The sequence below is a fragment of the Notamacropus eugenii genome, chromosome 5, assembly GCF_028372415.1.
Source record: "Notamacropus eugenii isolate mMacEug1 chromosome 5, mMacEug1.pri_v2, whole genome shotgun sequence".
NCBI classification, from domain to species: domain Eukaryota; kingdom Metazoa; phylum Chordata; class Mammalia; order Diprotodontia; family Macropodidae; genus Notamacropus; species Notamacropus eugenii.
The window spans coordinates 267,310,734-267,322,872 of record NC_092876.1 but is presented as its reverse complement, the minus strand read 5'-3'; the positions used below and the strand labels follow the sequence as shown (position 1 = coordinate 267,322,872).

The 12,139-nt window shown below is 37.4% G+C and overlaps 1 protein-coding gene across 10 annotated transcripts in view; it reads left to right on the top strand.

Annotated features, from left to right (window-relative positions):
• The window catches only part of ANKRD44 (ankyrin repeat domain 44), a 360,684-nt gene that overhangs the window by 332,974 nt on the left and 15,571 nt on the right, over nt 1–12,139 (top strand). For all 10 annotated transcript variants that reach the window (XM_072612776.1, XM_072612773.1, XM_072612772.1 and 7 more), the window contains 5 exons: nt 2,640–2,727; nt 3,758–3,875; nt 4,926–5,142; nt 10,540–10,627; nt 12,029–12,112. In XM_072612776.1, coding sequence (XP_072468877.1) covers nt 2,640–2,727; nt 3,758–3,875; nt 4,926–5,142; nt 10,540–10,627; nt 12,029–12,112 — 595 coding nt within the window. The remainder of the gene's footprint in view (nt 1–2,639; nt 2,728–3,757; nt 3,876–4,925; nt 5,143–10,539; nt 10,628–12,028; nt 12,113–12,139) is intronic.

The window sequence follows — 12,139 nt, the reverse complement described above, 5'->3', positions numbered from 1 at the left end:
TTGCTTTAGCTAAAAGTAAATAAACAATCCATCACCAGGTAGACAGGCTTGTGGCCCCTTGCTTGGGAGGAGGGGGAAACAGGGAAGTGGCCTAAGAGGGGCTATACTTTAACTACACCTGGGGCAGTGTACCAGACCATGAAAAGCTCCCCCAGAGCCTCTGGCATCTAATGCCTTTGTCCAAATTAATTAAGAACCGTGATGTCCCATCAAAGATCATAGAGCTAAAAGGGAATTTTGAACTCATCTAGTGACTGATACTGTCTCATCCTTGTTATTTTACAAATAAGAAAACTGAGACCCAGGGATGCTAAGTTACTGCTCAGTCACACAGATGTCAAATGGTAGAGCCACAATTTGAACTCACAGCCTCTGGCCCAAATCTAGCACATTTTCCACTTTACTCTGATACCAACGTATGGCAGGACTGGCACAACAACCCCAGCCTCCCCATTCCCTTTCTTTCCTTTTCTTCTCTCTTCTTTTCTTCTTTCTCTCAATCTCTCTCTCTCTCTCTCTGTCTGTCTCTCTCTCTCAATCTCTCTCTCTCTCTGTATTTCTTTCTTTCTTTCTTGTTTTTGCGAGGCAATCAAGATAAAGTGACTTACCAGGATCAGAGAGTGTCAAGTGTGTAAGGCAGCATTTGAACTCAGGTCTTCCTAACTACAGGGCCAGTGCTCTATCCACTGTGCCACCTAGCTGTCCCTCCCCATTCCCTTTCCATACATTCTTTCTGTAACACCATATTTACTTCTGGTGTCAGAAAAGTATATAGTGGGAACAGAGGTCAACATTCAAATGAAGAAAGTTGTTCAGAGACTTTTATGGGCCTTTGTAAATGAGCTCAATGTAAACTGTAGAGGGATGGGATTTTACATTCCCCTTTCAAAATGTATGTTTTACTCTTGTTAAGTTAATTTGAGCAGTGCTAGGAGGATGGTGGTGCCCTCAACAGTAATGGAGATGTTAGGAAGGAGAGGATAGTTTGAGAAAAAAGATGATGAGTTCAGCTTTGGACATGTTGAGTTTAAGATATCTATAGGACCTCTAGTTTGAGATGTCTAATAGATGGTTGGAGATGTAAGACTGGAGGGCAAGAGAGATTAGGGCTGGATAGAAAGATTTGAAAATCATCAGCATGGATATTATAAATGTATTCATGGGAGTTGAAGAGATTACCAAATGAAGTAGTAAAAAGGGAGAAGAAAAGAGGGCTCAGGATAAAGCCCTGTGAGACATACATAGCTAGCAGGTGTGACCTGGATGAAACTCCAGCAATGGAGATTGAGAAGTGGTCAGAGAGGTAGAAGGAAAACCAGGGGAGTACAGTTTCATGAAAATCTAGAAAGAACAGAATATCAAGGCGAAGTGGATAATCATCAGCGTCCAAGAATGCATTACAAGAAGGATAAGGTTTGAGAAAAGACCATTAAATTTGACATTTAAGAGATTGTCAGTAACTTTGAGGAGAACAGTTTCAGTTGAATGATGAGATCAGAAACCAAACTGTAGAGTGAGGAAGAGAGTAAGAGGAAATGAATTAGTCACCCATTGTAGATGGTCTTCTCCAAGATTTGAGTCACAAAAGGGAGGAGAGATATGGACCAATAGCTAACAAAGATAGATGAATCAAGGGAGGGTTTTTTTTGAAGATAGAGGAGGCATATACATGTCTGTAGACTGTAAGGAAGCAGCCAGTAGACAGGGAGAATTTGAAGTTAGTCTTTTCAGGTCTTCCTGACTTCAGGACTGTCACTGTCTACTCTACCACCTAGCTGCTCTAGCAGAAGTAGCAGCTGCAGCTCCAGTGGCCATCTATGAGCATAGGGTATGGTCTTTTCAATCCTCTCTCCCACAATTTCTCTGGACTTAGAGATGTTCCCTACACAATTTGAGAGATTCTTTTGCATGTCATACTTCTTCTGTAAGGTATATACCTATCTGATTTGGCCACCATCAGATCAAATATTAATTTAATGCCTGGCAGGACGTGGGGTATGAAAGTTCAGTCTCCTTTTTTTGATCAAGCACCAGGGAACAGTGAAAACAGGATAATTATATTAAGTCCAGGCACCCAAGCAGTGGAAGAATGAGAGGAGTGGGAGAATTATGGAAAGATATGCCCTTTCCCAGAGTAGAACATCAGAGGAGAATTAGGGAGGATATGTGATAGAGATCAAAGAAAAAACTTATTCAAATCCGGTCAACCTGGGGCATAAAGAAAAATGGGTCAATGTGATATGTGCTAAGAAGCATTCTTGGTAGGATGAATTAAGAAGACACATAAGTCAGAAACTGTTGAGAAAAAGTCTGCTTTTGGAAGCGTTGAAATAAATCTCATGACAGAAGAAGGGTATTGTGTACGTGTTGTGGAGGGGCATCAGTTAGGAAGACACAGTTTCAAATCTTGCCTCAGATACTTAATAGCTGGGTGTGACTTTGGATAAGTCAGTTAACCTTTCCCTCACTTTCCTCATCTGGAAAGCAAGGGTAATAATAGCTCCTACCTCCCCAGGACCATTGTGAGGATCAACTAGATTAAATATACAAAGCTTTATACAAAGCAAGTGGTTGTGGTTGTTATTAGTAATGATGTTGGTCTTCTAAAAGAACATTCATTTTAAATCTTTTTTTTTCAGTCATTAATGGTCACACACTGTGTTTACGACTGTTACTAGAAATTGCAGACAACCCAGAAATTGTGGATGTGACAGATGCCAAAGGACAGTAAGTGACACACTCTCTGCTCCATGGTTTGTGACATGTCAATGATAAATGCTATTGTTGTAGGTTGCTAAACAATCCCAGGATGAGGATTGGTATATCCTAGGTCTGGGGTGAGGAGTGCACATACTTGGAAAAAGGACATAGATAGGTGCTTTGGAATGGAAGCTTTCTCTGCGCTGCTGCCTTCCTCATGTGTTACTTTCTTTTCATCCTCTCAAGCTTCTATCACTTCATTCTTAGAACCATTAAACAAGAGCCTAACATGACTGTTACCCTTAGCACTTGCATGATGCTTCTATTTTTTCAAAATGTTTCCCATCTACTACTCTGTTTTTTCCCCTTATCACAATATTCTTGTGTGGAAGGAAGATATTTCTATGTCTGTTTTGCGGATGGGAAAACTGCACCACCAAGAGTGAGTGACTCGTAATTAGTTAGTGGTGGAATATACAATTATGACTTCAGATGCTTGGTCTCCCAATCAACTGCTTTCTCCTAGGTTACTCTGCTTCCTAATATCAACCTGGGCTTCCTTCAAAACAATTCCAAACAGATAGTTCTCATTTTTCTGAAGTTGTGTTAGAAAAGAAATCTAAACTTTTCTACTTTGTCCTCTCAAGTATATTAATTTCTTTATAATTATTTGACTTTTCATGAACCCTGATACCTTTTCAAGGATAATAGTTCAACATGGTACAGTATTTATCACTCTTGCCATGCCATGCAATTAATGAGTTCTTAATAAATGTGAACTGGTTCTGAAGATGGTGGAAACAGCATGTGTCTTTTGGCATTGGCCAGATTAATACAACATCCCCTTGCTGGCTTCTCCATCTCCTCCTCTTACACTCTTACTTTAAAATATGTGTCCTTCCTGCTCAGAGACAAGCAGACTGTGTCTTTATAGCATTTGACACATTGTGGACATGTGGAAAATATTAAGAGGGGGCCAAAGCAGTATCTTACCCCTGAGAAATGGTTACTGGTTTTGATCTGGTTATTAATAACTTAATTTGCTCCTCTCTCCTAGAACCCCACTGATGCTGGCTGTTGCCTATGGACATATTGATGCTGTTTCTTTGTTACTTGAGAAAGAAGCAAATGTAGATGCTGTTGACCTCATGGGATGCACAGCTTTACACAGAGGGGTGACTAAATTCTTCCTGAGCTTTGCACAAACATTTTGACTATTTTTTAAATGAATGTTTAATGTAGAAATTTTTTAATGACATATTATCCTAATAGCCAAAAGGAAATTTATTCTTCCAGAGATGAAAGTAATGACAGTTATGTTTAGATTAATTCAACAAACATTTATTAAGTGAATACTATTTGACAAGGTATTATGACTATGCCAGCTGCTGAGAGAGATACAAAGTTTTGTCTTTCTTCAAGGGTGAAGTAAGGTAGATGAGTGGGATTCAACTTTTGATTATAATATATTTATACATATGCACACACACACATATATAAATGTGTTATAATGTGTTGTATTATAGTAATCTCAACTCTTTAGACCATTAAGCCCTATTCAGGTATTGTGGCTTTTACAATCATCCTACCTATCTACTCTAGGATCCAGCACAGTGGTAACACATAGGCATTTATTTGCTCAACTCCTCCTCCACCCTTTGGTAACACCAAAATCTTAGGGAAGAAATCCTCTTGAGCCTCAAAATCATACAGTTGCTTCAAGAAAGTAGATAGAGCTAGAAGGGAACTTAGAGGTCCTTTCATTCAATTCCTTCATTTTACCAATGAGGAAACCGAGCCCCAGAGAGGTGAGATGATTTGTCCAAGGTCACACAGGTAAATAGGTGGTTGAGCTAGGATTCAGACATAGGTCTTCTGACTCCAAATCCTGCCCTGAGCACCCTGAAGAAAGCTAAGTGCTTTCAGTCAAGGGATACCCCTAAGTGAATCTTTGACGCAGTGGTTTTCTTGAGTGCTGCTGTTATGACTTTCCAATTATAAATCATGCTTTAGTTCTGCCCATTACTCTTCTCTAAGTTATTGTAATGAATGCTTTCCATGAGGACTGGTTGAGTAGATCTGAATGGGCTCATTCTTTGAGCCCAATTATTTTTTCCCAAGGGCACTAACTCTAAGGGACTCTTGTATTTCCACATCATGTTCTCGCCTCCAACTTTCTGTCACTTTAAAAACCTGTTTGCTTGTGTTTAATCTTTATGCACTAGATCATGACCGGGCATGAGGAATGTGTCCAAATGCTATTGGAACAGGAAGTCTCCATTCTGTGTCGGGATTTCCGAGGAAGGACCCCACTGCACTTCGCAGCAGCTCGTGGTCATGCCACGTGGCTGAGCGAGTTATTGCAGATGGCACTTTCAGAGGAAGACTGCTGTTTCAAAGATAACCAAGGTTACACTCCATTGCACTGGGCTTGTTACAATGGTAAGTTTTTCATCCATGTCTGGAGGACACACAGTATTGTTGATGGTCCTCGGAGTGTTACATGTTGGGACCATTATGATTGTAACCTAAGCTGTGAAAAATATTCTAATAACATGAACTAGTCTGCAAAACCATGCAATGTGAATTCTGTCTTCAGTCAGATCCTTCAGTTCAGCCAAGTTGAAAAAGTAGCAAGTAGGCAGTTGGGGCTAGCAAGGAGAAGAGTGAGAGGGTTAGTGTGTTACAGTCTTAAGACTACCTATGTCCATTTCTAGATAGGGTCCTTGATTTCATTGATCTGAGTCCTCTCTCTACTGATACAGATGGCAATGCCTACATGTCTTGGTAAATGGTCTTTATGAGTTTCTGTAGCCAAAATAATTCATCAACTTGTGACCTACCTTCTCAGGATGACCTCTTTCAGATTTAATAGCCTCAGATAGTTACTAACTGTGTGACTAGGCAAGTTGCTTAACTCTCTGTCTTAACTTTCTGATCTGTAAAATGAGGATAACAATAGTGCCTACATGACAGCAGTGCTATAAGGATGAAATGAAATAATATTTGTAAAATTCTTTGCAAGCCTTAAAGCGCATTATGTGTGTTACTTCTTCATCATCATCATCATCATCACTGAAGTCAGACTGTTGCTGAATATGTGCCTGAAGCTTTTCCAGTTTTCTGGGTCCTTTGATAATCCACATCTATACCACAAAGAGACATCAAAGAGGACTTTAGTAGAGTTTAATCATTTCTTATACTTTGGAAGAAACATCATCAATCTGTTACTTTTATCCATGTCTTTTTTTAAGTACTGAGAAATTGTAGTTTTTGAAACTACAGTTTTAAGTTCTTAAAATTGTCTAGTTCTTAAAATTGTTTCAGGAATGCTTTGAGATCCAAACTAGATCGGTTAAAATCAGAGTTAGAATTTGGACTGCCACTAATTTTATGCTGATGTTGATCTTAGGAAGGACCTGCACTGATCTATATGTATTTGGTCATCATGTTTACAAAGTGATTTTTTTCCCTTTTGCTCAAATTCTAAAACAATCCTATTCCATACAAGTTGATTCCTGTAATCAGGAAATTCACTTAGAATGCAGAAGTCACTGTGGTTTTGCTATGACTTAGATGAAGGGTAATAGTTACACAACAGTGAGTGAATTATCTATGGCAGTCTGTCTGCCTTCCCTGTAGGACCCATGCAGATTTCTTCTGACAGGTCCAGAAAAGTAGTCTCAAGCTCTGGAAGATAACTTATGGTGATAATATGTGTGTTTGAGAAAGCATATAAAGCAGCCTATATTATGAAGATAAAAATGGAATCATAGAATCTCAGATTTAGAAGATGTTACACTTATCTAAATATAATCTTTACCTGAAATGTCAATCATCACAATAACATCCTCAAAAAGTGGTCTTCAAGTCACTGCTCAAACATTTCCATCAACCCATATCTCACAAAGCCTACCATTTCATTTTTTTTTTCATTTGAGGGAGCTAGGTCATACTACACCTAGGGCACTGAACCTGGGTTCAGGAAGATCTGAGTTCAGTATATGCATCAGACATTTATTATCTATGTGATCCTGGGCAAGTCACTTAGCTTCTATCTGCCTCAGTTTCCTCATTTGGAAAATGGGGATTATAATTGCACCTGCCTCCCAGGGTTATTGTGAAAATAAAATTAGACAATATTTGTAAAATGTTTTGCAAACCTCAGGGTGTTATATAAATTTCAGCTTCATTATTATTGCCTAAGCTCATTAGAAAGTCCCTCCTTATATTGAGACAAAATGTGCTTCTCTTTAATTTCTTTTTATTTTTCACTCTGAATTTAGATATTAAAAAAGAGCATTTCCATCCATGTAGCAGAACACAAAAAGAGATTTCTTTATGAAACAGTGAATCTCCATTTTTCACACTTTTTTTTTCAAAACTGCTTGTTTTGTTTCCTTCTGAATTTCCTTTTTTTCTCCTCAGTGCATTTTTTAAAATGCACTCTTTTTTCATCATTATTGTTAATCCCCCACCTTGCTGAACTCCTCAGACATGAACTGAGTGAAAAGAAAGGGGGGAAAACTCTTGCAACAAATAAGCGGTCAAACAAAAGAAATCCATCCAATGACTGCATCCAAAAATTTATGTCTCTTCTCATTTTATACATTGTATCTCTATTAGGAGATTATAATCATGCTTCATCATGGGTCCTCTGGAGACATGAATGGTCATGCTTTGATCAGCATTCTTAAGTCTTTCCACATACTACCCAGGATGCTCTGAAATCATCTCTTTCACCATTTCTTAAATGTAACAATTTTCTTTAAATTCGTGTACCAGAATTTGTTCAGCCATTCTCCAATGGTCTGAGACCCTCAGACAATTTAAGGCACTCTCTTAAATTCTAATTCTTTTCCTCACTTTTAATCCTCCCTTTTAGGATAAAAGAGTTTGGTTTGCAGCTATTCATTCCTTGGTTTTATCTTTCCTGTAAAGCAGGGGTTGGCAAATTATGACCCAAGGGCCAAATTCTGTTTTGAGTTAAGGATGATTTTTATATTTTTAAAAGCAATTAAACTTTATTTAGAAATATAAAAACCATTCTTAGCTTCCTTTCCCTATAAGCCATAGTTTGCTACAAACTCTACACTCTCCATTTGTTTCCCTGTTAGGTTGACATATTTCTGCACCAAGCTGTACGTATATGTGCTTTTCAATTTGCCTTTGTCCATTTTAAATAATAATTTGTTTCATCTGGTGGTGACTCCCCTGCCCCCCTTCCTATGTGTTTGTATATTCTTCTTGTCATGCACCCCAGTTATAAGAAACAGCAAGTTCAACTGCTAACTACATTAGCATAGTTGTCCTTCTACCCTCCTTTCTCTTTTCCATCTTAAAATCCTCAGAACACAACCATTCCTTCCAAGAACCTCTGTGTTGCTCATTTAACTTCTTCAATACCTTTTGAAGACATTAAGCTTCTGAAAGAACACTTGTTTCTCCTTGCCCCATTAGTGTTACATTTAGCTCTTTCCTAGAGCTGAATGTATTTACTTTCTTGGTTTCTCTGGACTTGTGTTTGTGTTTCAGAGTTCCTGCTCAGATAATATCTTTCCATAAGAATGTTTGAAAGTCATCTAGTCCATTAAAGATCCAATTTTTTTCCTTCGTAGATTTATATTTAGTATTAAATGGTAAGTTATTCTTGATTGTAAGCATATTTCTTTTGCCTTTTGGAATATTCTATTCCATGATCTCCTCTGGTTTTAGTAGAAGCTACAAAATCTTGTGTGATACCAACAGCAGTTCCTTGGCACTTTTGAACTGCTTCTTTCTTGATGTCTGCAGTATTGTTTTTTTGTTGTGGAAATTCTAGATTTTGACTGTGACTTTCCTGAAATTTTGGTGTTCCTTTCAGAATATCGGTAGATTCTTTATCTTTTCTTTATCCTTTGGTCCTCATAAATCTAAGCAGCTTTTATTTGTGATCTTTTAAAATGTAGTGTCCCATTCCATCCCATTTCCTTCAGCAAATTGCTTCATTTATCACCCCACTCTTTCATTAATCTTTAGTCTCTCAGTCGTGTCCACCTCTTTGTGACTCCATTTGAGGGTTTTTTTGGCAGAAATACTGATGTGGCTTGCCATCTTATTTTTAGATTCAAAACTGAGATAAACAGGATTAAGTAATTTGGCCAGGGTCACATAGCTAGTAAGTGTCTGAGGCCAGATTTGAACTCAGGTCCTCCTGACTTCAGGGCCAGTTCGCTATGCAGAGGGCCACCTAGCTGCCCCTTCTGTTGAACTATCCTACTGTCTGCAAGCATGTCCTTGTCTCTCTTATCCTCAAAAAACCTTCACTTGATTTGTCTAAGCCTATGAGCTACTGTCTTATATTTCTTCTCTCTTTCATGGCTAAAAATGAAGTCAGCCTTCTGACATCTATGAGTGTCTCCGCTTCCTTTCCTCTGACTTTAACAGTCTGGATTCTGTCCTCAAAACCAGAAAAAATCCTCTCTCCAAAGTTATTGATGCTTTCTCAGTTGCCAAATCTAATGATCTTTTCCTAATCCTCATTGTTCTTAACCTCTCTGCATCCTTTGACACTACTGACCCCTATCTTAATACTTTTTTCTCTAGGTTTTTTTGTGGTAATACTAGCTCCTGATTCTCCTCCAAATCCTGCGCTCTTTCTACTTTACTTCTCTGCCTTCCTGTGGTTATACTTTTTTTAAGGATATTTTTTATTCCCCCCACCCAATTACATATAAAAACAATTTTTAACATTTTTTTTTTAAGTTTTAAGTTCCAAATGCTGTCCTTCTATCTTTCTCTTCCCCTGTCCCTGAAACAATAAGACATATGATCTGGGTTATACATGTGCAATCATGTAAGACATATTTCCATATTAGTTATTTTGTGGAAAAAAAACTCAAACCAAAAAATAAAAAAGACAGGAAAGAAGGAAGGAAGAAAGAATGGAAGGAAGGAAGGAAGGAAGGAAGGAAGGAAGGAAGGAAGGAAGGAAGGAAGGAAGGAAGGGAGGCAAGGAGGGAGTATGCTTCGAGCTGTATTCAGACTCTATGAGTTCTTTCTCTGGAGGCTGATAGCATTGTTCATCATGAGTCTTTTGGGATTGTCTTGGATCGCTGTATTGCTGACGATAGCTTAATCATTCACAGCTGATAGTACAGTAGTCACAGTACAATATTGCTCTTACTGTGTACAATATCCTCCTGGTTCTGCTCACTTCACTCTGTATCATGTAAGTTCAGGTTTTTTCTGAAATTATGCTGTTTATCATTTTTTATAGCACAATAATTTTTTTTATTTTTTATTTGTTTTTTTATTTTTTATATTTTATTTTTATTCATTTTTATAGCACAAATAAATAAATAGTATTCATGTATAATCCTATACCATGGTTAAATATGTTTAAAGCACTTTAGCATCAATATAAACAAAAGATTAAGTTTGGCCAGTATAAATAACCAAAATTCTTTTTCCTTCCTCCCTTAAAATGTAAGCTCATTGAGTGCAAAGACTGTTTGGCTTTTGTCTTTTTAATCCCCAGTACTTCATATAGTGCATGGCACATAATAGGCACTTAATAAATACACATTGATAGATGCAAAAATGAAGCTATTTTTCTAGGACATCAAACTTTGTAAACCTTGTCTTAAATTTTTTTCGGAGAGTTTCAAAACATCTTTGAGCAGAATTAATAGCAATTCAACTTTTAGGTTTTTAATTTCATGGAGAATACATGCAGCCAGTTCAACAGTAAGAATTATGAGCTTCAAATCAATATTTAGGTTCTCAGGATTTTGTATGTTTTTAAAAGATATTTAACAACTCTGAACATTGTAACTGAATTCATTTGATCCTTTGCAGGTAATGAAAACTGTATAGAGGTACTTTTGGAACAAAAATGTTTTCGCAAATTTAATGGTAATCCCTTCACTCCATTGCACTGTGCTGTGTGAGTATAAATGTTAGATGTTAATCTAATTGTTTTGTTATTTTAAAGTACTTAAGGGAATTTGCCTTATTGCAGTTGAGAGGAGGCCATCTTTAACATGACCTGTTGTGTATTACATTCTACAGTTAAAAACAGATAAGTTTATGTTGTTGGCATTCATAGTCTAATTTGCAGCAATCAAGTGGGACAACCTGAAATATATTCTTTTAAAGTGGCTATTTAATTGATGTCCCAAAAGTCTTAGTCCATTTTAAAACTATTAAAATGCAAAACTACATTGAGGCAGTTTTAAGTCAACTCCTATATTATGGAGTTGATGTATCTGTATATGTCATCTCTTTTATTAAAAGTGTAAGCTTCTTGAAGGCAGAACTTGTTCCAGCTTTGTCTGTGTAACCCAATTGCCTAGTACAGTGCTTGGTACATAGAAGGTGCTTAATCAGTGCTTGTTAATACACAGAAGTTACCCTTCTGTATTGATGAATTCAGGATCACAGATCTAGAGCTGAAAAAAAATTTGGAGGTCCATTTAGTCTAATCTCTTTATTTTATAGATGAGGAAGCTGAGACCCAGACAGTTTACATGACTTGTCATGGCAGAAATAAAATTTTAACATAGGTCCTCTGTCGCCAAATCTACCACTCTTTCCACTATAACACAGATTCCACCACCCTCCAAAAAAGGCAAGATTGAAATTATGCACAAATGTTCTGGATTCTGCATGAATGGTAGAAACATTGGCACTTGAGGAGGCATGGCATATTTCATTTTGAATCAAATAAGCACATATTTATTAAGTACCCATGACTCACCAGGCACTGTCCTGAGTATATGAAGGCAAAAAACAAAACAAAAAGACCCACCAGCCTCTACTCTCAAAGAATGCAAAAGTCTAATGGGAGAGATAACATGCAGACAGTTATATAAAAACAAGATATATACTCTGGAGATAATACCAGTCAAAAGAATTAGTGTTAGGGGGACCAGGAAAGGCTTCATGCAATAGGGATTTTGAAACAAGTCAGGGAAGTGAGAAGACAAGATGAAGAAAGAGAGTTCTAGGCATGGGGGACAACCAGTGGAAAATGCTAGGCTTGGGAGATGGAGTGGGTTGTGCAAGAAATAGCAAGGAGGGCCATGTCACTCTATCACAGAGTATGTGGAGGGAAATCAGGTATAAGAAGACCAGAAAGGTATGAAGCAATGAGGTTATGAAAGGATTTTTTATTTTATTCTTGAGGCATTAGGGATCCATTGGAGTTTGTTGAATAAAGGGATGATATAATCAGACTTGAACTCACTTTTTTCTTTGCAAATAATGAAACTTTATAGAGGTACTTTTGAAACAAAAAATGTTTTTTGCCAATTTAAAGGTAATGATAAAAATGTTTCTATTTTAGAATTAATGACCACGAAAATTGTGCATCACTGCTTATTGGGGCCATAGATCCCAGCATTGTCCATTGTAGAGATGACAAGGGAAGGTAAGTAGCTATTTGTGTCTTAATGAA